The sequence below is a fragment of the Pelophylax lessonae genome (genome assembly GCF_965119305.1).
Source record: "Pelophylax lessonae genome assembly, chromosome: 3".
NCBI lineage: Eukaryota > Metazoa > Chordata > Amphibia > Anura > Ranidae > Pelophylax > Pelophylax lessonae.
Genome location: NC_138770.1, coordinates 61,044,159 through 61,071,567, shown reverse-complemented (window position 1 = coordinate 61,071,567; position 27,409 = coordinate 61,044,159). Strand labels below are relative to the sequence as shown.

Genomic DNA, 27,409 nt, shown 5'->3' with positions numbered 1-27,409 from the left:
AACACCATCTGGAGACCACAAAACAACATAACTGGTCCATTTAAGTAATTTTGTGGCGTGCCTGTTTTAATGACTGGCAGTAAATTAACGCAACGTTAGATGCTAACGAGATGACATTTAGCGCTGTGTATCATAAGCCTTAAAGCTGAATTCCAGGAATTCAGCTACTTTGTAAAAAGGAAGGCACACTATGAGTTAAGTCCAAGGAGCTGCATGACACCTCCTGGGCTTATCGCTATTATTTATATCTTACATAGTCAGGTTGAAAAAAGACACAAGTCCATCTGGTTCAACCAACAAAAAGAAAAAAAAAAAAACTATTGAAAACCCAACCATACAATCCCATATACACAATCCTATACCCGCAGTTGATCCAGAGGAAGGCGAAAAAACCCAGCAAAGCATGATCCAATTTGCTACAGCAGGGGAAAAAATTCCTTCCTGATCCCCCAAGAGGCAATCGGATATATCTGACAACTTTGTTGCACAATCAGATGGGATAAGAATCTTTAGCACCCAAGGGGAAAAGGCTAAAATTCGTCCCTCTCCTGTGAACTACCACAAGATGCTCGGGGCTTTGAGAGAAGAGAAAGGCACACAGAGCAGCTATGCCCACCCCTCCTCTCCCCTCTGCTGCCCATTCACAGAAGCCTTTGTATTTTCTGAATGTGTTCACATAATACAAAGGCTTCTGTGAATGGACAGGAGGGGTGAGCATAGCAGCTCCAGCAACTTTCCTGTTCAAGATGCAGAACTTGTTTTTCCCAGAACTACAGCGATAGCTGTCTTCCAGGAGAACAATAAAGCTGTCAGAGATAAATAATAGAGATAAGACCAGAAGGTGTCATGCACATCGCTGGACTTAACTCATAGTGTGCCTTCATTTATTTGCAAAGTAGTTGAATTCCTGGAATTCAACTTTAACATTATCTCTGCCTATACCCCTGCCTGCCTATACCCCTGCTTGTAATCCTAACACCAACTCAACTCTTCTTCTGCACCTCACCGGGATCATCTGCCCCTGGTAAAAAAAACTCTTCCTACCCCAAAAGATACCAGCCTCAACATCTCCTGCTTCAACTGATTGGTGTTACTACATGTCTGAATCACAAAAGCAGTGCAATAAAAAAACTTTCTATTATAAATACATGTTAAAACGCAATGGTTTTTACCCACTGAAGTGTGAATGGGGGATTAAATAAGCCCAACACAATGCCGTCCTCTATCACTGACTACTGTAAAGGACCCGCCTAAATCTCATTAGTGACTCACAAGAGCGCTATACATACTATACATTACAGAATTAAAGGAAGTTTCCTTATGCATCTCTTCTGGCTGTACATTCTGCTTACAAGAACAAAGCAGCTTAATGTATGGAGAGGACATCCACAGGGTTTAGTGCAAACAGAGGAACATCTGAGCATATAGCGGTAATCTGGCACCAGTTGCTGCTGGAGAGGAAGAGGGAGGATTCCCGTATCAACACTGCAGGTCTCTCGCATAGAGAGGAACATGCTAACGATGAGAAGAAAAGGTGGCCGTACTCTGTCAGCTCTTATTGTTCAGTCAATAGACGCAAAGGTCAGGGAACTTCATTTCGTAGACAGGAATTGAGTGGTTCTGTGTCTGCCCGAATGCTGCCGTGATGGTGCCCGAAGGACTTGGAGGGGGGCTGCAAAATGTTAGAAGAAATGTGACTATATTATAATACAGGTTTTATATAGCGCTTTACAAAATAAAGGGACACAGTACAGTTACAACACAATTTAACCACTTTAAGACCGGAAGATTTTACTCCTGACCAGGCCTTACTTTGCGATTCGGCACTGCGTTAATTTAACGGACAATTGCGCTGTCGTGCAACCCTGAACCTAAATGAAATTTGCGTCCTTTTGTTCCCACAAATAGAGCTTTCTTTTGGTGGTATTTGATCACCTGTGCAATTTTTATTTTTTGGACTGTAAACAAAAAAATAGCGACAATTTTGAAAAAAAAAAAAAATATATATATTTTTCACATTCTGCTATACAACATTCCCAAAAAAAAAAAAAAAAAATGTAAAAATCAAAATTTTTTAACATTTTAGGCCAATTTGTTTTCTGCTACATATTTCTGGTAAAAAAAAAATCGCAATAAGCGTGTTTTGATTGGTTTGCGCAAAAGGTATTGTGTTTTCTAACTATGGGAAAGATTTATGTAATTTTTATTGTTTTTTTTTTACTAGTAATGGCAACGATCTGCGATTTTTGGTGGGGCTGCGACATTGCGGCAGACAGATCGGACCCCTAACTGACATTTTTGACACTTTTGGGGGTACCAGTGACATTACTACAGTAATCAGTGCTAAAAATATGCACTGTTACTGTAATAATGACACTGGCAGGGAAGGGGTTAACACTGTTGGTGATCAAGGGGTTAAATGTATGCCTCATGCTTACTGACGTGTGTGGGGGAGGGGGGGTTCTGTGACACAGACAGAGATCACAGGTTCAGCTATGCTGAATCCTGTGATCTCCGCCTGTCTGTCACTGAGAAGATCCGCCTGCTTTGTTTACATAAGCAGGCGGGTCTTCTCACCGTTTTCCACGACGATCGGGGGAGGGAGGTGGCGATCGCCGCCTCTCCTCCCCTGGCCCGACTCCCGCTGTGTTTATAAGTTGTTGCTTGTATAATTAATTTTATTCCTTAAGTGAGCGACAGCCAATGGAGGGATTGGCAAGAGGGGTGACACTGAGCAGTGGGTAAAGTGGATGGGTCTAGCAGCAGCATTCATGATACTCCTTCGTAAAAATGCATCCAAGCAGACCGTTGAAGGCTATGACTGGATAATGAAGGACAAGCAGCTTTCTAATGAGGTCATCCCTATGCTCTCTTTTCCAATCAGTGAGCTCCATTTGTTAGATTTACAGCACTATGAAATACAGTAAAGCCTGGATTATAGCATTGGACCTCCCAGTATCAGTCTGAATGCTGATATGCAGATATTATTACAGGAGATAGACTGAGTTACTATTAAAATAAATTGGTTATATTTTGCCCTCGCTGGTTCCTCCTTTTCTCACCTTATCAACATGATAATGAAATGTTTAAAGAAACTAAAAAAAAATATGTCTTGCAGTGGGGCTTTGCCTACACTGGATTGAATGACTGCTTGTTTTGGTCTAGGGCAGAGATGGCGAACTTTGGCACCCCAGAAGTTTTGGATCTACATTTCCCATGATGCTTATGCGCTCTGCACTGTAGTTGCGCATCATGGGAAATGTAGTTCCAAAACATCTTGAGTGCCAAGGTTCATCATCACTGGTCTAAGGGAACAAAAAAACGAGGAGATTTACCTACCCGATCCTCCACCCCACCCCCCTCGGGTAGACCAGTCCCCGTAGTGTCTTCTCCCCCATGCTCCAGTGGTCTAGGCAGTAGTCCTCAACTCCGGCCCTCGGGGCCCACTAACAGGCCAGGTTTGCAAGATAACTAAATTACATCACAGGTGATCTCATTTGCTGCTCAGTGATTGCAGTATTCTAGTCTGCATCTCCCCAAGGTAAAACTTAAAATCTGGCCTGTTAGTGGGCCCCGAGGACCGGAGTTGAAGACCACTGGTCTAGGGTCCTGATGTCATCAAGACCAAAGCAGGATACATAAAATATTGGAATGTGATGACCTCAAGGGACTGAAGCGTGGGGCAGCGCCATCTGCTGGGGGAGAGCAAAGGATCAGGTAAGCAGAACTGTTTCTCCTCTCTCCTATACAAAACGAGTGGCCCCATTGCAAGGGCTAATGTTACATTTTCCCAGAGTTGGGTTTTAAACAAAACCTTTGTTTTGAATACATATTTTAACCACTTGCCATCCAGCCGCCATGTATATACTGAGGCAAAGTGGCACTATTGCGCGAAACTACATACCTGTATGTCGTTTTGTTCAATAGCCACTAGATGGCATCATCGTGCTGCGGGAGGCGCCATTGTGTCGTGATTGGCTAGCAGGGATGTCAATTAATTGGCCCGGTGGACCAAATGTCCGCCAGCCACCCGCGATCATCCCCAGGAGAGGTAGAACGGCGATCTGTCTATGTAAACAAGGCAGGTCGCCGTTCTGCAAGGGGACAAGATTGAGATCCTGTGTTCCTGCTAAGTAGAAACCTGGATCTCTGTCTTCCCTCAATCAGTGTAACCCCTCCACGGTTAGTAAGCACCCCCTAGGGACACATTTCACCCTTTGATCACCCCTGATGGTAACCTCTTCCCTGCCAGTGTCATTAGTACAGTTACAGTGCATTTTTTTTTTAGCACTGATTACTGTATTAGTGTCACTGGTCCCCAAAAAGTGTCAAAAGTGTCAGTTAGACGTCCGATTTGTTCGCCACAATGTCGCAGTCCCACTAAAAATTGCTGATCGCCGCCATTACTAGTAAAAAAAATAAATAAAAAAACTTCCATGAAAATATCCCCTAGTTTGTAGACGCGATAACTTTTGCACAAACCAATCAATATACGCTTATTGGGATTTATTTTACCAAAAATATGTAGCAGAATACATACTGGCCTAAATTGATGAAAAAAATTGATTTTTTACACTTTTTTTTATTGGATTTGTTTTATAGCATAAAGTAAAAAAAATCTGTGTTTTTTTCAAAATTTTGCTATTTTTTTGTTTATAACGCAAAAAATAAAAAAATTGCACAGGTGATCAAATACCACCAAAAGAAAGCTCTGTTTGTGGGAAAAAAAGGACGTCAATTTTATTTGGGTACAGCGTCTCACGACCGAGCAATTGTCTGTTAAATTAACTCTCTATTAATTGGACCCTGGGAAGCATTTTCTTGGCCCAACTCCCTCCTCCCCAAGCAATTTCGCTTTCCACCCCAACATCCCAAAAAAAAAAAAGCCAATACTACCCCCATTATTAAACAGGACCCCCTTCCTTCCTTACTAGCCCCATCATTACACAGGACCTCTCCTCCATACTACCCCCATCTTTACATAGAACCCCTCCCCCATACTACCCGAATTATTTCACAGGACCTCTCCTCCAGACTACCCCTATCATTACACAGGACCCCCTTCCTTCCTTACTACCCCCATCATTACACAGGACCTCTCCTCCATACTACCCCCATCTTTACATAGAACCCCTCCCCCATACTACCCCCATCATTACACAGGACCTCTCCTCCATACTACCCTCATCATTAAACAGGATCCCCCCACTTTACTACTCCCATCATTACACAGGACCTCTCCTCCATAGTACCCCCATCATTACACAGGACCCCCTCCCCCATACTACCATAATTATTACACAGGACCTCTCCTCCATACTACCCCCATCATTACACAGGATCCCCCCCCCTTACTACCCCCATCATTACACAGGACCCCTCCTCCATACTACCGTAATTATTACACAGGACCTCTCCTCCATACTACCCCCACCATTACACAGAATTCCCCCCCCCTTACTACCCCCATCATTACACAGGACCCCTCCCCCATACTACCGTAATTATTACACAGGACCTCTCCACCATACTACCCCCATTACACAGGATCCCCCCCCCCCTTACTACCCCCATCATTACACAGGAACCCCCCTTACTACCCCCATCATTACACAGGAACCCCCCTTACTACCCCCATCATTACACAGGACCCCTCCCCCATACTACCGTAATTATTACACAGGACCTCTCCTCCATACTACCCCCACCATTACACAGGAACCCCCCTTACTACCCCCATCATTACACAGGACCCCTCCCCCATACTACCGTAATTATTACACAGGACCTCTCCTCCATACTACCCCCACCATTACACAGGATCCCCCCCCCTTACTACCCCCATCATTACACAGGACCTCTCCTCCATACTACCCCCACCATTACACAGGATCCCCCCCCCCCTTACTACCCCCATCATTACACAGGACCTCTCCTCCATACTACCTCCATCATTACACAGGACCCCCTCCCCCATACTATCCCTATCATTACAAAGAACCCCCTCCCCCATAATACCCCCATTATTACACAGGACCCCTCCCCCATACTACCCCTATCACCACACAGGACCCCCTCCCACATACTACCCCCATCATTACAAAGGACCCCCTCCCCATACCACCCCTATTATTACAAAGGACCCCTCTATAGAATTGGATAGACATAAATATAAATCCTTTAGCAGGTAATACAGCTCTCATGAATCTATTGAATCTGCATATTTTCCTGTTGGAGTTCAGCTTTAAGGTTTTATTTCACAATCCATACATAGAGATTATTACCGTATAGTCAGCTCAAAGATTTGGTTTAGTTTACTCTGCAGCAACGAGGCCTGGAAAATAAAGAGAATCAGTGTAAGGAGAAACGAAGGTCATTTACAAGTAAATAAACAAAAATCAGCAAAAAAAAAAGAAAAATTTCTATATTTAGGATAAAAACCCTCCAAGAACTTCTGATGGCAGAATCTGTCATTTATTTCTTGGAGTGGCCACTCTGGGCCAAAATTGCCTGTGTAATCTTGAGGGTCTATGGACCTCAAGTCACATCAAAGTCGGACCAAAGTAGTGCAGGGACCATTTTGAAGTCTCTGCGACTTGAAGTTGCACAGATATGAACGGGACTCATTGGAAATCATGGGGTACGACTTGTTATGCCACTTTGCAGTCCCAATTCGCAGGGCAAGTCGCATAAGTGTGAAAGGGGGCCTAGTGATGAAGGTTTCAGATAGAGACGAGTATCATTGTCACTGGGACATTAGGTTGCTGTTAGAGATATTATACTATCATTTTAATGTGTATGAAGATGTGGAAAGTTGCTAAATTGACCATATGCACTGTAAATGCACTTTTTTATTTATTGTTAATATGAACATGTAGATATTTATTTGGGTTTATTAATATAGTTTAACTATAATAAAAAATCCAAATATCTACATGTTCATATTACTAATAAATAAATAAATATAAAAGCACATTCACAGTGCATATTGCCACTTTAGCAACTTTCCACGTCTTCATTAAGATTATGATGATATCTCCAATAGCAACCTAATGTTATAATGACTGTGACGAGACCCTTGCTCGCTCGCTTCCACTCTCCCGACACTCCTCTGTTTCTAGTGAGTCAGCTTGCAGATCGCAACGTCTGATGGTTCGGTCAACCAAGGCTCCGGGATCCGAACTACAGCTATGTGCCATTCGGAATCCATTAGAACAAACACCAAGCAGGCTGTATGTAAGTTCAAACAGGAAGACCATTTATTGGAAGCACACAGCACACTTTTATACAGAACTTGGAACATCCTGCCCCCAACAACCGCTTTCCCATTGGTCAATTGCACAGTACATGCCGTTCTCCTTCAGGTCCTCCTTAGCCATGCAAATGAGGACTTGAAAATGAGTCAGCAGGGATTGGTCAGATAACTTGAGTAGAAGGACTGTTATGTGTAATGAGACAGAAGACCCCAGGGGACAATCAATGTACACAATAGCCAGACACAGAACAATGGTTCCATAACGAGCCCCCAATACACATTACTCTGAGTGTCAATACATCCCTTAGCAGACAACAGGTGAGTTCATTAGCACACTTGACAATAGATGAATGGAAAGCCACCTCAGACAAAAGCAACATTGTTAGACAGTCAGTCTCCTCATTGAACTTCCTGGAATGACCATATTAGGAGTTGTACTTCCTGGTCAAAGACCTCATGGCAAATGGGAACAAATCTCAATATTTCTACATGGAGACCTTGCTGACAAATATGAAGCAATCCAAACCATCACCCATCTGTCCATAAATTCCAGTGATGGTGAACACCGTCACAATGACAATAATAATAGATATGTGCAGTAGCATGCCCTGAATCCCTTGTGGTTGCCCCAGGTCCTTGGTACTGCTATCAATGTCACCACAGCAACATCTCACCCTACTGCTTGCCACCTGTCTCGAAAGGCCCCTTCCACATGGGGTAGAATCCACTTTGCTCAGAATGTGACCTATTGGCTTATTCCCTGCTTATTCAGATTATAAAGAGTGGGCGCGGAGACAGCCCTTTCTGCTCTATGGGCAGCTGAGAGCAAACAGACCAGCTGACCTCCAATCCAATCACATCTGCCTAGACGGAGGGGGGCAGGTCCTTTCATTTTTCTTTTTTTTATAGGACTGGATTGGAGATAGGCTGGTGTAAAGGCCATTTACACCCACCGGTCCACAGGGGTGAATGGAGGCTCTGATAAGGTCCACCTGAAAAACTGACTAAAGGTAATTTACACCCACTGGTCCATAGGGGTGAATGGAGGCTCTGATCAGGTCCACCTGAAAAACTGACTGAAAGTCATTTAAACCCACCGGTCCATAGGGGTGAATGGAGGCTCTGATCAGGTTCACCTGAAAAATTGACTGAAGGTAATTTACACCCACTGGTCCATACGGGTGAATGGAGGCTTTGATCAGGTCAACCTGAAAAACTGACTGAAGGTCATTTACACCCACTGGTCCATAGGGGGTGAATGGAGGCTTTGATCAGGTTCACCTGAAAAACTGACTGAAGGTCATTTACACCCACTGGTCCATAGGGGGTGAATGGAGGCTTTGATCAGGTTCACCTGAAAAACTGACTGAAGGTCATTTACACCCACTGGTCCATAGGGGGTGAATGGAGGCTCTGATCAGGTTCACCTGAAAAACTGAATGAAGGTCATTTACACCCATTGGTCCATAGAGGTGAATGAAGGCTCTGATCAGGTCTACCTGAAAAACTGACTGAAGGTCATTTACACCCACTGGTCCATAGGGGTGAATGGAGGTTCTGATCAGGTCCACCTGAAAAAAGTGACAGGCGGACCTGATCAGACCTTTGATGTGAAAGGGGCCTTAGACAGTAAATTTCAGAGCCAAAGCACCCATGGTTGCGAAATGTGTCCCAGATCTGCCAGGACAGTTGCATTTTCTAGACAGCTGTCCTGCAGCGGCTGTGTCTTGACCTACTGTATGTCCCAGAATCCAAGCCGTGGGGATGGCTGCAGTACTGTACATCCCTGGGAAATTTAAAGAATAATTCCAGGCATAGGCTATATTATACTGCACATAGTTAGTTACATTGTTCCAGCTTAGACCAATGTAACAATCTATATCCCATACCTGACTGATGGCCCTGAAGCCGCAGAGAGAGGAACTGGGGAATCTGTCCTCAATCCCTTTCTCTGTCTCAAAAGTGAGGAATCAGAGTTCTTTTTAGACCCTTCATATTTCACCAAAGCCCCCCAACAGGGCTCCTAAAAAATTATAGGAAATAATACTGTAAAAAAGAATAAAGTTGTAAAAAATATTTAAAAAAAAATACAAAATTGAAAAACTACTGACACGTCCACTGCCCTATCATCTCCAACCTCTGCCCTACTAACACCATCCTGTTCAGGAAGGAAGGGGGCGCTGAACTAGGTGTTTGCCCCGGTTAAAAGAATTTCTAACTTCCCCACTGCTGCCACTTATATCCTCTTCCCATCCTACCTCTGCCCAAGTTCTCTCCTAGTGGTTCTTGTTCTTAACGCTTTAATAGCTCATAAAATGATCACATTAACAAATCCAATGTGTTTCAGGGGCAAACATGACCTTCCTTCATCAGAGCTCAGTGATATATGCACATGTTTATATGACCTGAAGGAAGCACATGCATTGTTAATCTTAAGCTTCAGATGTTCGTTCATTTCACTGGCATATTTCTGCCTCATCTGAAGCTTAAAGGGTTAGTTCGCCTTTACCAGAAACCGGCCCATGCAAGTAAGGGGCACCTGTAAATAAAAACAAACTGTGAAGCTTTGACCAAAGTTGAATAGGTGTAAGCTATTTACGTACCTCCAGAAGCCTGGCTAAAAAACTCCCAGAGACGGCATCATTCTGTCCTATCTTGTTGCTAGGATGTTGCTAAGACACTCGCAGCAACTACTGCTAACCTCCACCATCACAGAAGTAATATGTAACAATATTGCTGCGCTGATATCGTAAAATAAATTAATAAAAATAGGACGAAAAGCAGCCAACACAAATCTTGAATTAAAAGCAGATCAATAGAATGGAAATAAAAATGTAGCGCTATTCTGAAAACTGCTCTCACAGAATGTCCATAAATCATAGAGGGAAACAACAGTCCATAAGTGTTCAATTCAAATAGAGGTGAAGATCCGTGAGCCCAGAGAACCACCACCAGAAACCAGTTCACACCGTCTCGTACCAGACTTACATGACCCTCACTACAAAGGTCATAAACAGCATGTTAATTATAGTCCGGTATGGCCCTCCTCTCCTCTCCCATGTAATGGTACACGATCACCTCTCCTCCAAGTTCAGGCTCAAAAAACATAAAACAAAAACACTCCTCATAGTGTATACTGTTTCCTAAGTTTTATTCAGCGCAAAAGATAAAAAACACTTACAGGATCGCAGAAATAATGAAGCGTTGTATGTTTCCTCTCATAACAGTCTATTACTGCCGTAACCCACCGACAAGATGGCCGCCGTGTCTCCTCCACGTGTGGCGTGCGTCGCCGTAAGCTCCATCCGACGCGTTTCGTCATAGGCTGACGTCGTCAAGGGGTAAGCTATTTCTCTGATTTAAACCCCCTCAAACGTGCTCTCTCTCCCCTATCACAGTAGCTCTGAGCTCAACAATGCTGCAAAGGAGGAGAGAGTGGACCACACATGTGTAGGGGTTTGAAAGCTCAGTCCTGTGATGGTAAGACTGAGCAATAATAGCTGGGAGTGTCATAGCAACATACTAGAAATTAGGTAGGACAGGATGATGCCATCTCTGGCAGTCAACCAGGCTTCGGGAGGTATGTAAATGGCCTATACAAGTGATGGCGAACCTTGGCACCCCAGATGTTTTGGAACTACATTTCCCATGATGCTATACTACAATGCAGAGTACATGAGAATCATGGGAAACATAGTTCTAAAACATCTGGGGTGCCAAGGTTCGCCATCACTGGGCTATACCTATAGCAAGGGTATTATCCAACTCTAGTCAAAGCTGCACTGTGTGTTTCATTAACAGGGGCCCTGTACCTGCATAGGTCGTTTTTTTGCAAGATGAATTAACCCTTTTCTCTGGACCCCAGAGATCATCCTTACGCCTTTCCACATTCCTTTCTGCTTTTTCTACACATGGGCCAAACTTTAGCCAAAATCAGCTAAGACAGTAGATGCTGGCCGACATTCAGCCCTTGTTTGACAGAAGCTGATCTCACCACTGGCTTTTGTCGAGCGAGCATGCTGGAAAACCAGCAGTTATCGACATCCGATCAGCGCTCTCAGCCAATGCCTACGAGTGCTGATTGGTGTGTTCTGGCGGGGGGGCGGTCCTCTTGTCAGAACACAATTGCACAGCAGGTAGATCGTTCTACTAACATCGAATAGTTAATTCAGAGACCTCCTTGTAAGCTGATCATTTAAAAAAAAAAAAAAGAAAAGGTACCGTATGTACCAGAGACTTAAAGGTTTGTATTTTTTTCTTAATCTTACCCTGGCCCCACAATGAGCAGCGATTTCCTCAAATGGAGCCTTCTGGAACTTCTCAACAACCTGCCGCCTTCGCTCGCGCTCTTGCTCTTCCACGGCAACACTGTCCACTGCAAACAGTAAAACATCGTGAGTAGGGTTTGTAAAGAGGACCAATGAAAATAAAAAATGCCAAAGCAGGTTTTATTTTTGGTACCTCGCTCAGTGGTCACTTCATTATGTACATCAAGCAGCACATGATGTAGCTGCAACTCAATACATAAAGCATGCAAACAATGAGGAATATGTTAAGTTGCTGTTTGACTGAATGTTAGAATTGAGAAGACATATTAATTAGGGGAAACCTGGACTTAAAAAGTGAAGATCTCTCCCATAGCCAATATATAGAAGTTAAGCGCGCTAAAGCAATACCCTTTTATCTTGAACTCCTGCTGGAAAATAGCAGTGAACTTCTGTGCCTAGGTTCTCCTTTTTTGTAGCCTCATAGATGCATTGTGAGATTATCTGAGGCATCGCTGCCTTTGACTGCTGGTTTTGCCAGTTTGGAGTAAAATTTGATGATGTCACTACTGTGCTGATCACTGTTTTCCTTGCTGGAGAGGAAGCTGCACCTGATGACTTTCAGTGCTAAAATATCCCTGCTTCTTCTTTATTCTTTCTGTGGATCTGTCCTTCCTCTACCTCTCCTGCTGCTTCTTGATCCTTGCCCGCTAGTCATCAAATCACCAGTGATAAGGAGGGGCATCACTGATGTGAGTAAGCATAAACCTGCTCCTCTACCAAGATGGCGACTTTCATGCAGAGACACATTGCAGAACAAAGAATGGTAAGTCAGTAGTGGGGAAAAAAGTCAGCTGCAGGGAGACCATAAGCAATGCTGATGACTAGTCATTTGTCCTCTCCTTGCCTTTTTCAGGCACAACTTCAACAGTAGATCCCACTTTGTAGGATTCTCACTATGGAACGACTGTTGGTGCTAGTGGTTGTTGGTGTTTGCAGCACGACAGAAATTGTTAACCTCCGGGGATTGTTATACACTGCAAAGATTAGTGGGAAAAACAGAAGCATCCAGCCATGGGCAGATATGTGAGCAAAAACAGCTTAATAATGAGTGAGGTCAAAGAGGAACAGCTAGTCTTTTTGTATATTTACAACAGTTGTGTGTAGTATGGAATCTCTGAACACACAACATGTTAAACCTTGAAGGACAGGCTACCACAAAAAAAAAAAAAATTATGAGAGTACCACTTATGTCAAGGCCTCCAAAACTGACCAGCACAAGAGTCCAAAAATGTTTGTTTGGTAGAGTTGATTTCTTCTGCAATATCTGGGAGACAGAGTTGGATAAAAGCTCTGAGATGAGGTAATATTGATGATAGGGTCAGATGAAGGGTCTGAGCTAAGGGAAGGTTCTGATATGAGGTAGGATTGCTGACAGGGTCAGATGAAGGCTCTGGGTTGAGGTAGATGGGTGACAGGGTTAGATAAAGGGTCTGAGATGAGGTAGATGGGTGGCAAGGTTAGATAAAGGGTCTGAGATGAGGTAAGATTGGTGACAGGGTCAGATGAAGGCTCTGGGATGAGGTAAGATTAGTGACAGGGTCAGACGAAGGCTTTTGAATAAGGTAAAATTGATGACAGGGTCAGATGAAGGCTCTGGGGCAGGGGCGGACTGGGCCGGGGGGAAGGGATGCATTTTCCCCCTGGGCTGCTCTGATGCTTTGTAAAAAAGGCCGCTGTGTCCCCAGCTCAGAACTGCGCACGCGCAGTTCCGGAGTTTACCGAGTGCGGCTGTACACAAGTAACTCCATCCAGGACTGCGAGGCAGGCAGAGGCAGCGATGTGTTCTGTCACAGGGCTGAGTGACTGCATTACCGAAGGAGCTACCCAGCCCCTCCCTCCTCCACAGGAACAGCTGCTAGACTCGAGGCTGGAACCTCTCTCTCTCTTTGCCCGCCCACATTCCGATCAGCCGAGTGCAGTCTGTGAAGAGAATGTGGAGAATGTGTGAGGCGGGCGGGAAAGTTCAAACTATGCTGTCGGCTCAACAGATAGAGAGCTCCAGTGAGTGAACGTCCAAGTAAGTGAGTGTAACCTCTCCTCCCTCCCTTTCTCTCCCAAATCCCTCCCCCTCACTGCAGAGAAAGATTTTTCTTTCTATCAGCCTGTTACAGTACCTTGCCCTATGCTATGTACTGGGCTCACACTGGCATGCTGGGGTTTGGCTGCAATGCTGGTGTACTGGCAGCCTTCCTGCATGTTACCCCAGTCCCATAGACCTCCTATTAGACTGCACATTTTTACTGCATGTTCTGAAAGTGCACAAAAAATGCTGCATGCTGCTTCCTTGTTGGACTTTCAGAAAATGCAGCAAAAACGCACAACCTAAAAGAGTCTAAGGGCCTGCAACTAAGGAAAAGTGCCAGCACTGCAGCCAAAGCACAGCACACCGCGTGAGCCCAAAGGCTTGTATGCACTTACAGCAGGCACTTACACTCCTCTGAAAAGTGATCCAGTTATGCTGGTTACTTGGCTGTCATGTTTATCCTCATGCTTTAATACATGGTATCCTTTATCTGGGACAGGATATACATAGGAAACATATACATCATCTTATTGTGACAGCCAGACAACCTGCATCTTCAGGAGTGGATTGGGGATGACAGTCTCCATGCATCTCTATGGATAGGTTTGCTTTAAAGAGACGATAACATTTTGTATATTAAAAAATATACATAATCATGTTGGGGGGGCCATGTGACTGAGGGGGGAGGGGGTATTGCCTACCCAGGAGTTGTGTTTGAAATACTGAAATCACTAGAAATGCGCAGGAAATCCACCATACAGAGTCCATTGACAAGTAATAAAGATCAGTCTCAGGCAATCCCTCTCAGCTGAGTCCAATGAGAGATGAAAATGAGGGTCACATGGCGTTCTATTACACTTCATAGAACAAAGACTGAGACTTCTCTGTATGGTAAAGTCCCTGTCCGCCCTTATAACAAATGTAAAAAATGTGGCAACAATCACCTGCAGAGCATTGCAACCACATCACTGCCTCAGTGTGAAGAGCGTCGCTCACCTCCGGGACGTCATGCCGATCACAGACACTCTGGACTGGAGCGCAGCGGGGGGCGGGGCAGTGCAGCCTGCAGAGGCCCCAATCAATGTAGCGGCCCGGCCAGCAATGCGAGCAGGGGGCATGTGACGTCACGCGTGATGCGTCGACGCCTTTCACGCACTTCGACGAATTTTTGTAGTCGACGAGTCGTGGCAGCCCTAATAGAGACCAATGGAAAACGCCTGTAATCTGCCCAAAAAGAAGCTCATGTACTTTTTTGAGCGTTGGGCGTTTTGCTCACAGCATCAAAACGCTCAGATGTGAACAGGGGCCATTAAAATGAATAGGATTTGTCTTGTTGGGCGTTTTGAGAGCTGATCCTAGAGCAGAAAAACTCCCCAAAAACGCCCTAAAACGCCTACATGTGAACGGAGCCTAACTGTGACTCTCGGCTACACTGCTTGCTTGGCTTGCTCACTCACCAGAGAAGATCCAAACTCCACAAGTAGCCTTAAGCCTCGTACACACGCAACGATTATCGGCCGACCGATCGGCCGTCTTTTGTCCAGTGTTGTTGTGTTGGTTGAAATGTGCTCTAGACTGCACACAAATTTTCTCGGCCAACAAAAATCTACTTCAGAAGTGATGTCATGTGCTGGTTTACTTTCCGTGTGTTTTTTCTTTTCTGAGCATTCCCAGTCTTGCTCATCTGAATTTTGTCTGCCGGATTCTGTACTGACTGACAGAAAATCGGCTGTTGTGTTGACGGCCAACAAAAATTTTATAGTCTGCACACCAGATTTTGTTCGGCCGCAAAAGTCGTAGTCGGTTGTCGGAAGCATCATACTAACTAGCCAACAATCGGCCGATCGGACGTTGGCCGAAAATTTACGGCCAACAATCGTTGCATGTGTACGGGGCATTAGTGTGGCAGCAGTGACTGCCAAGACTTTAGTCTTCATCTTCCTGCAGTCTCTTTGGTCTGTGTACTGAGTGTGGGGAAGGGGCAGGCTCTCTCATTCTCTCTGGGACAATCATGTGGAGCAGTCTCTTAGAGACTGCTCCACATGATTGCCCAAACAGAGAGTAGCCCCCACAGAGAGTGACCGCTTTCACGCTGCCCGCACAGAGAGTTACCGCTGCCCGCACAGAGAGAGAGAGACCGCTCCACATAGCCTGCACAATGTTTAGTGGTCTCTTTTTTTCTCTCTCTCTCTCTCTCTCTCTCTCTCTCTCTCTGTGCAGGCAATGTGGAGCAGATGGATGGTGAGCTCATTCGGTGGTTCAGTGGGCCACTTGACTGGACTTGCCCCCCAGACCTAAGGCTGCCAGCCCTCCCCTGCTCTGGGGTGAGGTAAGATTAGTGACAGGGTCAGATGAGAGCTTGTGGATAAGGTAACATTGATGACAGGGTCAGATGGAGGCTATGGGATGAGGTAAACTGGCGACAGCTGAAGATGGTGGCTCTTGGATGAGGTAAGATTGGTGATATGGGAAAGTGAAGGCTCTGGAATGAGGTAAGATTGGTGACATGGAAAGATGAAGGCTCTGGAATGAGGTGAGATTGGTGACATGGGAAGATGAAGGCTCTGGGATGAGGTAATAGTGGTGATGGGGAAGATGGAGGCTCTGGGATGAGGCGAGATTGGTGACATGGGAAGATGAAAGCTCTGGGATGAGATAAGATTGGTGACATAGGAAGACGAGGCTCTGGGATGAAGTGAGATTGGTGACACGAGAAGATGAAGGCTCTGGGATGGGGTAAGATTGGCGACATGGGAAGACGAAGGCTCTGGGATGAGGCGAGATTGGTGCCATGGGCAGGTAAAGGCTCTAGGATGAGGTGAGATTGGCGACATGGGAAGACAGAGACTCTGTGATGAGGTAGATTGGTGACTTGGAAAGATGAAGGTTCTAAGATGAAGTAATATTGATGACATGGGGGATTGGTGGTAGGGTCAGATGAAGATTGGTGGTAAGGGACAATGAAGGCCCTGGGATTAGGTAGATTGGTGATAGAGACAAAGGTCCTGGGATGAGGTTGATTGGCGACAGGGACGATGAAGGTCTTGTGATGATGGGTGAAGAATCAATTAGATACTTTAAACCAAATACGTTTTTCCTATTTTTAGACGGCAACTTTAGATTTGTGCATTGTGGGTGAAGTGCAGCATGCTTTTATCACCGCTGGGTATTTATTGCAGTATAAAACCTATGCAGGAAGATCTTATAACTCTAGTAGAAAACTAACAACTAACAGGACAACTTTTGGTTTTGGCTAAGCTAATGTTGTTATGGCTTTTGATTCTCCATATGATCCTTCACAGAATACACTAGCAGGCATGGAACAAAGAAGAACTGCATCAAGTGCCCTCTACTGGATTCTCCATTCCCTGCCATCATATAAAATCTCTTTTAGGTCTAACTGTTACAGTTTTCACTTATGTTCAGAAACAAACTCCTGCTGTGTTTTCTATAACATAAAATTAAACCAGTTTTGTATTTTGTGAATTCATGTTGAAAATTATCCAGTTTACGTTTTTTAGACATTTTTTTTTATTGGTAACTGCTAAGTCCTACCATACCGCATTGTCATGCTCTCTCTGCCCCTTGACAGTAGTTGGCAGTGGTACATGGGCTTTTAGGATCAGGTGATCATTTCCTTGGAGTACATACTATTAGCCCCCAGCATCTTCAATGGGACCTTGTTTGTACCAGCCTGACCACACAAAGTGTGAATTTGCGTACTCTCAACTATCTGCATGCAGGCACATTAAAGTGCTGCAATAATGTCTTGGCTCTGTGCCTTCATGTGAGAATACTCTCCATTCTACAGGTTAAGGCAGAGGTGTCCAAACTTTTGACCTTCCTGGGTCACACATAAAATGCACTATCAATAAGGAGAGTTGATGGGCACAACAAGTCAGGCAGATCACAAGTTAATGATCACTGATATGGATAATGTACCTATCTGAGAAATAAAACTTTTTTTGTAATATTTTTTATTATATAAAGTAAAAGAGGACAACATAAAACGAGTGCGGTATTTGACACTGTTTTTGATAAACTAAGGCATCAATATCTGGTTGGATGGATGGAGTAGCATTTCTCAATACATTCTCAAGGTGCTCATCAAATATTTTGGTTCTAATTTTGCCCTTTGTGTGCTTCATTATTGAAAATAGTTGCTCACAAATAACGGAATTTTTGTAAAATCTTACCTGTAAAATTCCTTTCTCTGAGTCCTCCGACAGTCGCCGCCTCTTCATATTCGTCACATATGGGGTATTAGACTTTGCTCCGAAGGAGTAGCTAGGCAACAGAATATGTTAACAATAAAGCTTTAACATATCCCACCCTCAAGGGGTGGTCCCCTCAGTCAATACCCTCCTACTTCCTGCAACCATATCTCAGTTTTAGTGGAATAGCAGTAGAGTATACATTCAAACCCCAAAAGAGGGGCGGGGGCGGCGACTGTCGGAGGACTCAGAGAAAGGAATTTTACAGGTAAGATTTTACAAAAATTCCGTTTTCTCTTACGTCCTCCGACAGTCGCCGCCTCTTCATATTCGTCACATATGGGGACGTCCCAAAGCAGTGCAAACATGAGGGGTGGGAAACGCATCCGCGCCGAAAGGCAACGCAGTCTCCACATCAAAGAAAGGAACCTTACCAAAGGAAGGAAACCAGCTGGGCAACAGCAAAAATAAGTGCTCAACAGGAGCAACAACCCAGGAAAAGACAAAAAAACCAGGGAATACAAAGATATCCCAACAGCCAGGAGTCCCCAACAAGGGACCCTATGGAACAGCCGCACTAAGAACCTTGCGGCCAAAGGAAGCATCCGCCGATGCCTGAACATCTACTTTGTAGAATTTTGTGAAAGTGTGCACGGTCGACCAAGTCGCCGCCTTACACACCTGGGCTACAGAAGCCCCATGACGGCAGGCCCAAGACGTACTCAGTGATCTAGTAGAGTGCGCCTTCACAGGCACAGGGGGAACCTTCCCCTGCAAGGCATAGGCCTGTTCAATGGTCTGCCTGATCCATTTGGCGATGGTAGAGGCCGAAGCCGCCATGCCCTTCCGAGGACCCTCTGGAAGAACAAACAAGGAGTCCGTCTTACGAAAAGACTCAGTCGATTTAAGGTAAACCCTAATCGCCCGAACAACATCCAGAGAGTGCAATCTCACCTCCTTTGGATGTTTAGGCTTCGTGCACAACGAAGGCAAAACAATATCCTCGTTAAGATGGAATTCCGAAACTCGTTTCGGCAGAAAAGAAGGATTAGGTCGCAAGACCACCTTATCCAAATGAACAACCAGGTACGGAGACTTGCAGGACAAAGCCGCCAGTTCCGACACTCTGCGAGCCGAAGTGATCGCCACCAAAAAGGCGACCTTTTTGGACAACAGAGACAACGAGATCTCCCTGATCTGTTCAAAAGGAGCACGTTGTAACACAGAAAGAACTAGATTCAAGTCCCAGGGGGGCAAAGGATCCCTCCTAGGAGGAACCAGATGCCGCACACCCTGAATAAAAGTGCCAACCAAGGAGTTGGAAGCCACGGGACGTTGAAACAGAACGGCCAGCGCAGACACCTGACCCTTTATCGTGGCCAGCGCCAAACGCTGATCGACACCCGTCTGAAGGAAAGACAGCACACGGGAAACCGAGTACGTGCGGGGTGAAAACCCCCTGGACTCACAACAGGCAAAATAGGCCTTCCAAGTACGGTAATAAACCTTTCCCGAGGAAGACTTCCTCGCGTTAATCAAGGTATGAACGACCTCTGGAGAGAGACCCTTCTCCTTCAGGACCTCGGTCTCAACAGCCAGGCCGTCAAAGCCAGCGACTGTAAAGCAGGATGGTAAATCGGTCCTTGAGACAGTAGATCGTCTCGAAGAGGCAGACGCCAGGGGGCGTCGACCGCCAGATTCACGAGGTCTGCGTACCAGGACCGGCGAGGCCAGTCCGGTGCCACAAGAATCACCGTGCTGCGTTCCGAGTGTAACCTGCGAAGGAACCTGGACAGCAACTGAATCGGTGGAAAAGCGTACATCAGCCTGTACTGATGCCACGGGGCCACTAACGCGTCCGACGCGTCTGCCCGAGGGTCGCGCGTCCTTGCCACGAACCTCTTCACCTTGTAGTTGAGGCGAGACGCGAACAGGTCCACATCTGGAAGACCCCACTTCGCGCACAACATCTGGAAGACAGCCGGATGGAGAGACCATTCCCCCTGATCCAGGGTCTGGCGACTCAGATAGTCCGCCTGCCAGTTCTCCACTCCCGGAATGTGAACCGCCGTTATCGCCGGGACATGAGTCTCGGCCCAAGACAGAATGTCGGCCACTTCTCGAGCCGCTCGGGCACTCCCGGTGCCCCCTTGGTGGTTGATGTAGGCCACCGCCGTGGCATTGTCCGTCTGCACCCGAACCGGGCAGCCCTGCAGCCGGTCCGTCCAGCGATGAAGACAGAGCCTTATCGCACGTAATTCCAGAATGTTGATCGGGAGGGAAGACTCCCCCTCCGACCAGGTCCCCTGGGCGGACAGAACGCCCAGAACACCACCCCAGCCCGACAGGCTGGCATCCGTGGTGATTATCGTCCACGAGATCGGACGAAACGACTTGCCCCCGGACACCAACGGGGACTGGAGCCACCACAGAAGGTTTTCCCTGGTGCGATGACTCAACGAGATCTGAAGATCCAGAGATTGAGGTCGCCCGTCCCACTTGGACAGGATCTCCGCCTGGAGACCCCGCGTGTGAAACTGAGCGAAAGGAATCGCCTCGAAGGCCGAGACCATCAATCCCAGACATCTCATACACGTCCGCAGAGACGAGTGTGGAACGTCCCTGAGGAACCTGACTTCCTCCTGAAGAGTCCTGAGTTTGTCTTCCGGCAGGAAGACCTTCGCCTGCACCGAGTCCAGTATCATTCCCAGATAGGGAAGACGAACCGACGGACTCAGTGTCGACTTTGGAACATTTATCGTCCAACCGAACTCCTGCAGAGTTTGCATTGTGACAGACAGGTCCTTCTCCAGACCCTGACCGGTCGCAGACCGAATCAGAATGTCGTCCAGATACCCCAGGACAGAAATGCCCTGGGCCCTCAATAATGCCAGAACCGGTGCAAGCACCTTGGTGAAGACCCGCGGAGCCGAGGCGAGCCCAAAGGGCAACGCCACGAACTGGTAGTGATCCTCCGCAATGGCAAATCGAAGGTATCTCTGATGCCCCTCGAATATGGGGATGTGAAGGTACGCATCCTTCAAATCGATGGAGGCCATGAATTCCCCCGGAACCAGGGCAGCCACCACCGAGCGCAGGGACTCCATGCGGAACTTGCGAACCCGCACAGAGCGGTTCAGAGCTTTCAAGTCCAGAATCGGACGAACCTTGCCCTCCTTCCTGGGCACGGTGAACAGATTGGAATAAAACCCCCGAAATCTGTCCCGATGAGGCACCGGAACCACCACACCCTGAGCCCTCAGGTCCCGCACCGCCAGGTGCAGATCCCGCAGGCGCTCTGGAGACAGTTGTAGATTTGAGGGAAAAAATCTGCTCTCCGGCCGAGAGAGAAACTCGATCTTGTAACCAGATCGAACGATTTCCAGAACCCATCTGTCCCGCACACGGGCCAACCAGGGCTGAAGAAAACCGAGCAAGCGTCCCCCCACCCCAAAACTGGGTGAGGGCGCCCCTTCAGGCCGAACTGTTATGGGCCGCAGGTCCGGATTGGCCGGACTTCTGTTTCCCAGACCAGGGCTTCTTCTGAGAGCCTTGGCCTTTGAACGGTTTGCCCTTGTAGTGCGGCCGAAAGGCACGAAAGGACCCCTGAGGGGGCCGAAAACTCGCATGCTTCTTCCCAGAAGCCCCCTTAGCCTTGGGGAAATGGGGCAAGAGAGTGCTCTTACCCCCGGTAATCCCCTTAATCAACACATCCAGGGACTCCCCAAAAAGGCGAGACCCATCATAAGGCAGATTGGCTAAGGTTTTACGTGAAGATTGGTCCACCGACCAACATTTCAACCAAACCAGGCGGCGAGACAACACCGCCACGCTGTGCACACGTGCAGCCAACGGAATCAGGTCCAAGTCCGCATCACACAGATACATGACACCCTGGTGGATTTGATCCACCATATCCAGGGTCGCCGCCGAGGCCGAATCGGCCACTAGGACGCGCCTAAGCATCTGCGTCCAACTTGCGATCGCCTGGGCCGCCATGAGAGAAGCAAACAGAGCCTTAAGCATAGAACCCGTAACAGAATAAGTATGACGGGCAAGAGACTCCAGTCTCCTATCCGTGGCATCACGGAAAACAGGGGATCCCTCTGCAGGGATCGCAGTGGCTTTGTTCAAAACCGCAATTGCATGATCCACTGGTGGAGGCACACACCACCGTTCATCAGTGGCAGGCGAGAAAGGATAACGCAGCTTAAATTTACTTGGAACCGCAAAAGGCTTGCGCAGATCGCGCCATTGGTCCTTAACAGCGCGCTGAAAATCAGCATTGCAGGGAAAAACCTGCGGCGTCCTGCGTTTTCTCTGCGTCCCATACGCCGCCAAGGCAGCTGGGGGACACACCTCGTCCTGCAAACGCAGCGTCTGCTTAATGGAAGCAATCAACTCATCCATGATTGCAAGCTCTTCAGGCGAGCCAGGGGGAGAATTATCAACCCCCTCAACTTCAGCCTCTACCTCAGACCCCACTAGATCAAGAGAGGAGCGGGACCCCGATAGGGGGGTCCCTGCCAGAACAGCCCCATCACCTTCACCCTCAGAATCAGAGGACAGAGCAACTCTGGGCCGTTTAGTAGATTGAGCAGCCACTAGCATTTGCACCTGGGCAGCAAGGCCAGCCACAATAGTGGCTAAATCCCCCCCTGGGGGGGAAACAGCGGTCCCCTGGCTTTCCACCAATACTGTGGGAAACTTGCCCTCCTGAGAATCCATTGCCCCTGTATGCCAGACAACCAAGGGTTAACTGCCCCCTTTCAGCAAGCGCGGCAAGCGCAGCCCACCGCACCACACTCAGGCACAACGAGACCCCCACAGGGGATATACAGACTGAATACAGGCAATGGAACACAGGAATAGAAGGATAAAACCTGAGGAGACTCCGCTGCTGCTGCTGCCTCGATCGGTGCTTCCAGGAAAGAGGAAGTGATGCTGCCAGGGCGCTCTATGTAAGCCTATGGAGGCTACAAGAAAATGGCCGCCGTGCATGTAAACCATGCGGCCGGAGCGGGCGCCGGTAAAATGGCGTCGTTTGGCGCCGAAATCGCCGCTCCACAGTGCATAAAAACACACACAATTTCATCCCATTATATGGATACATGTTAGATCGCCGCAGCGATCGCTGTATATGCCCCAACATGCCATTAAAAACATGCCCCACAGCACACAGCTTCCCACACAGCCCAGTCTGACACACTCAGTGTCATACAGCTCCCCCCCCCCCCCTTGCAGCCCACAGCATGCAGCCGAGAGATAGGGAGACAAGCAGTGTGATTCAAAGGCAGGTTACACAGTCCCAGACTGAGACCCCCCCCAGACAGACAGGTCCCCACATAGATACACTTACCTCACATGGCGTGGGGAACCCGCACAGGCGAACAAGCCACTGCACATGAGGCAGGGAGAGTCGCAATTCAAGACGCACACAATGGCGGTTAAGAAACCGCACAGCGTCCGGTGAGGTAGCCACCTCACCAATCATCCCTGCACCGAACAGGGATGGGTCGTTCACTGTGCCAGGAGCGTTACCTGGCTGAACGCTCGATGGCAGACTGGGAAGCCACTGACCCACGACCTGCGACCAGGGGGATCAGCCCGAGACCCAGTCCGCATGATCCTCTTCGTCCGAAGAACTAACTAATGCTGACAAAAATAACAGCTAAGTAAAGGTAGAGAGAAAACTCAAACAAAATATTAAAAAGAAGAAAGAGTCTGGGACAAAAAGTCCCAGCACAGAGAGAGCCAGCCACTCCTGACAAGCTAGACATTAAAACTGAGATATGGTTGCAGGAAGTAGGAGGGTATTGACTGAGGGGACCACCCCTTGAGGGTGGGATATGTTAAAGCTTTATTGTTAACATATTCTGTTGCCTAGCTACTCCTTCGGAGCAAAGTCTAATACCCCATATGTGACGAATATGAAGAGGCGGCGACTGTCGGAGGACGTAAGAGAAATAGGTGCTGCCATGAATAAGGCGTGATTGTGAAGAGTGAGACATTTTTCATTGGTAAGATAAAACTTATAAAAGTTCAGTAAAGAGACGCTGTAAAAAATTTTCGCATGTGGTCGCCAAGTGTAAACACATTTTTACAAAAAAAATCAACAAAAATATCAGCATTTTTTAGTCTGCCTGTAAAGTGGCGCATCTGTACCATGGATAGAGCCTGCTGCAGCAAAACTGACATGATGAGTTGATCACGTGATAGGTTCACTCACCTATTGCATTTTTTAATGTCTCAAAGGTTATCTCTTCTGCTGGAGCTTTCTGATGAGAGAAAATGAAAATACTTCACTATGGTTAAAAGAAAAAGCAACAATATGAGAATCTCTTAGTGACAAAACATACCTGCAGCATCAAACCAGGTAGAGTATACATATGATGAAAAAAAAAAAATATATAGTGTATCCAAAAAAGGCCAGAGATGGTTCCAATCTCAGCTGGTCAAGATTTGATCCATCTATGGGCACCAACATGTCGGATTTCTATCATGCAATTACTGCCAGTGGCTATAGCCCCAAGTTATAATAATTGTGTTCTCCTGGCAGGGACGGCATCCCCGCCCCCCCGCTGGGAGAACACAATAGCTCCATGGGAGGGATTTCCCTTATCAACACCAACTTTGTTAATGGGGGAATCAAGCAAGGAAAGAAAATTGCGTAATCTTTGGCCTGCCTAAAGCCCAATTTTTGTCTCTGCTGGTGAGATCCTTTCCCCTAATAATTGTCTTGATGACAATTTTTTATTGGGACAGGAAATAATGGGAAATCCAAAATGTTAAGGGCTAATACCAGAATAGGAAAAAAGGGGAACTGTCCCGAAAAAGACACCTGTTCTGGTGGGCAATGCCTTACACGATCAGAGTTAAGCTTGATTTACCCACTTCAGGACCGCCCTATAGCAGATATTCTATTACAGAGAAGCCCTCCTGTGTGGAATCATGTACATATAGGTAATTCTGCACTTCTGCCTAGGGGGCGCCTGCGCACGCTGCCAGCAGGCCCGCTTCTACTGTGATTATTCACAGCAGATGCCGATCTGTGGGTGCTGGAAACTGGATGTCTGCCGGCATCCACCGATTGTTGAACAGAGACATAGAACAGAGCTCTGCCTATGTAAATAAGGCAAAGCTCCGCTCTGACGTGTCAAAGAATGGTTTTTGTGTCCCTGCAAAGCAGGGAATAAAGTCCATCACTTCCCTGAGTAAAAGCAGCACATATAGTATAGTAAAACACTGGCTAGGCACAAAGTTAACCCTTTGATCACCCTATATGTTAATCCCCTTCTCAGCCAGTGTCATTAGTACAGTGACCGTGCATATTTTATCACTGATCACTGTATTAGTGTCACTGGTTCCCATCAAAAGTGTCAGTTAGTGTCCGGTTGTCCGCCGAAATATTGCAGTCCCACTATACTATTCCATAATTTGGAGACGGTAAAACTTTTGCGCAAACCAATCAATATATGTTTATTGGGATTTTTTTAATACAAATTGGCCTAAAATGATGGGGGTAAACCTTCCGGACATCAAGGGGTAAAGACTAATCAAACCCAAGAACAAAATTGTAATACAGTATATTGCATCTTATCAGTCCATGTGGTAGCTGCATGATTTTCTTTTTTCTTTCCGCTATTTTCACCAGGTGATCACGCCAGTAACACACTTCCTTCCCATTTGTGTCTATACTGATTTATCCATTGTATCTATGAAGAGATACATTGTATCTATGAAGGGATACATTGTATCTATGAAAGGATACATTGAATCTACCAAGTGATACACTGAATCTACGAAGGGATACATTGAATCCACGAAGGGATACCTTGTATCTATGAAGGGATACATTGAATCTATGAAGGGATAAATTGTATCTACGAAGGGATACATTGTATCTATGAAGGGATACATTGAATCTATGAAGGGGTACATTGTATATATGAAAGTATACATTGAATCTATGAAGGGATACAGTGTATCTATGAAGGGATAAATTGAATGTATGAAGGGTGTGAGAGAGGGTGACCCCTTGGGGGGGTTCGTTACACAGAGAGATAGCCGAGGAGTAGGTGAAAACAACAGTCTATGGTTTATTCTTGCAATTTTCTCCACACAAGTGCAAGCATCAAAAACAGCATAATTCAAAACAAACATAAAATAAAATAAACCCTGGCCACTGTGGGCGTCTACCTTCACACACAGGAACCTACCTAGGGAGTCTGTCCCAACCTACTGCTGGGCAGACACTGCTGATCATACAGCAGACAATCAATAGTCCATTTATTTTCTCTTCACACAGAAAACATCCATTTGTTTTTCTTCACACAGAAACAATCCATGACCTCACCTTGAGAAGTCTTCAGTCTTACTGCTCTCCTCAGCGCACATCGCTTCAGGAGGCATTCAGCTCACTGCTCTGCTATACTCACACAGCTTCAGGAGGCAGCGATCAGTAATCATCCTCTGGATAACTTATAGAGGCCTTAATTGCCTCATCCTGAACAGCTGAAGTCTTTTCAACGTCCTTACACCTTTCTGGCTACCTCTGCAGCCGACACCCTATAGCAGGGATGGCGAACCTTGGCACCCCAGATGTTTTGGAACTACATTTCCCATGATGCTCCACTACACTGCAGAGTGCATGAACATCATGGGAAATATAGTATCAAAACATCTGGGGTGCCAAGGTTCACCATCACTGCCCTATAGTAATTGGTGAATTTTCTAAACCAGGTGGAAATGTATCTCATGTCTGTGACAACATCCACAGATTTACCTGACTTCCTGTCACAAGGGATACAGTGTATCTATGAAGGGATACATTGAATCTATGAAGAGATACATTGGATCTATGAAGGGATACAGTGTATCTATGAAGGGATACAGTGTATCATGAAGGGATACATTGTATCTATGAAGGGATACATTGTATCTACGAAGGGATACATTGTATCTACGAAGGGATACATTGTATCTATGAAGGGATACATTGAATCCATGAAGGGATACATTGAATCTATGAAGGGATACAGTGTATCTATGAAGGGATACATTGAATCTATGAAGGGATACATTGTATCTATGAAGGGATACATTGAATCTATGAAGGGATACATTGAATCTATGAAGGGATACATTGTATCTATGAAGGGATACATTGTATCTATGAAGGGATACAGTGTATCTATGAAGGGATGGTTGTCTACCAGGCTGGACCCTAAACATGTCTGCTTTTGTTCATTTCCATTACATGCATGGTGACATGACAGGACTAGTAGTACATGGTAAAGATAAAAATGTTTGTGCTTCTTTACAGCTTACAGGAAGTCATAAGAACGCAGCATTTCTGGCAGGATCAGGTAAGCTGCAATATAGTCTGCTTGTTTTTGAATTTAGAAATTCTTTAACTCTGTATTGTAAGCTTAAAGTGTATCTAAACCCAAAACAAATAAATGTAATACACTGCAGCTTTCTAGTCTCCTATGTGTGGTGGCTGCAGTAGTTTTCTTTTTTCCAAGCTTGCTTTATTTTCTCCTGGTAATCCTGCAAATACCACACTTCCCGCTCCCTTGTAGGCTAT

The 27,409-nt window shown here is 46.2% G+C and overlaps 1 protein-coding gene across 1 annotated transcript in view; it reads right to left on the bottom strand.

Annotated features, from left to right (window-relative positions):
- Positions 1 to 1,039: 1,039 nt before the first annotated feature.
- EFR3B (EFR3 homolog B) overlaps positions 1,040 to 27,409 on the bottom strand; it is a 340,255-nt gene continuing 313,885 nt past the window's right edge. Inside the window, exons 20-23 of the mRNA XM_082251134.1 lie at positions 24,050 to 24,098; positions 11,524 to 11,630; positions 6,285 to 6,334; positions 1,040 to 1,672 (exon numbers count right to left, since the gene is read on the bottom strand). Coding sequence (XP_082107260.1) covers positions 1,567 to 1,672; positions 6,285 to 6,334; positions 11,524 to 11,630; positions 24,050 to 24,098 — 312 coding nt within the window. The 3' untranslated portion in view covers positions 1,040 to 1,566. The remainder of the gene's footprint in view (positions 1,673 to 6,284; positions 6,335 to 11,523; positions 11,631 to 24,049; positions 24,099 to 27,409) is intronic.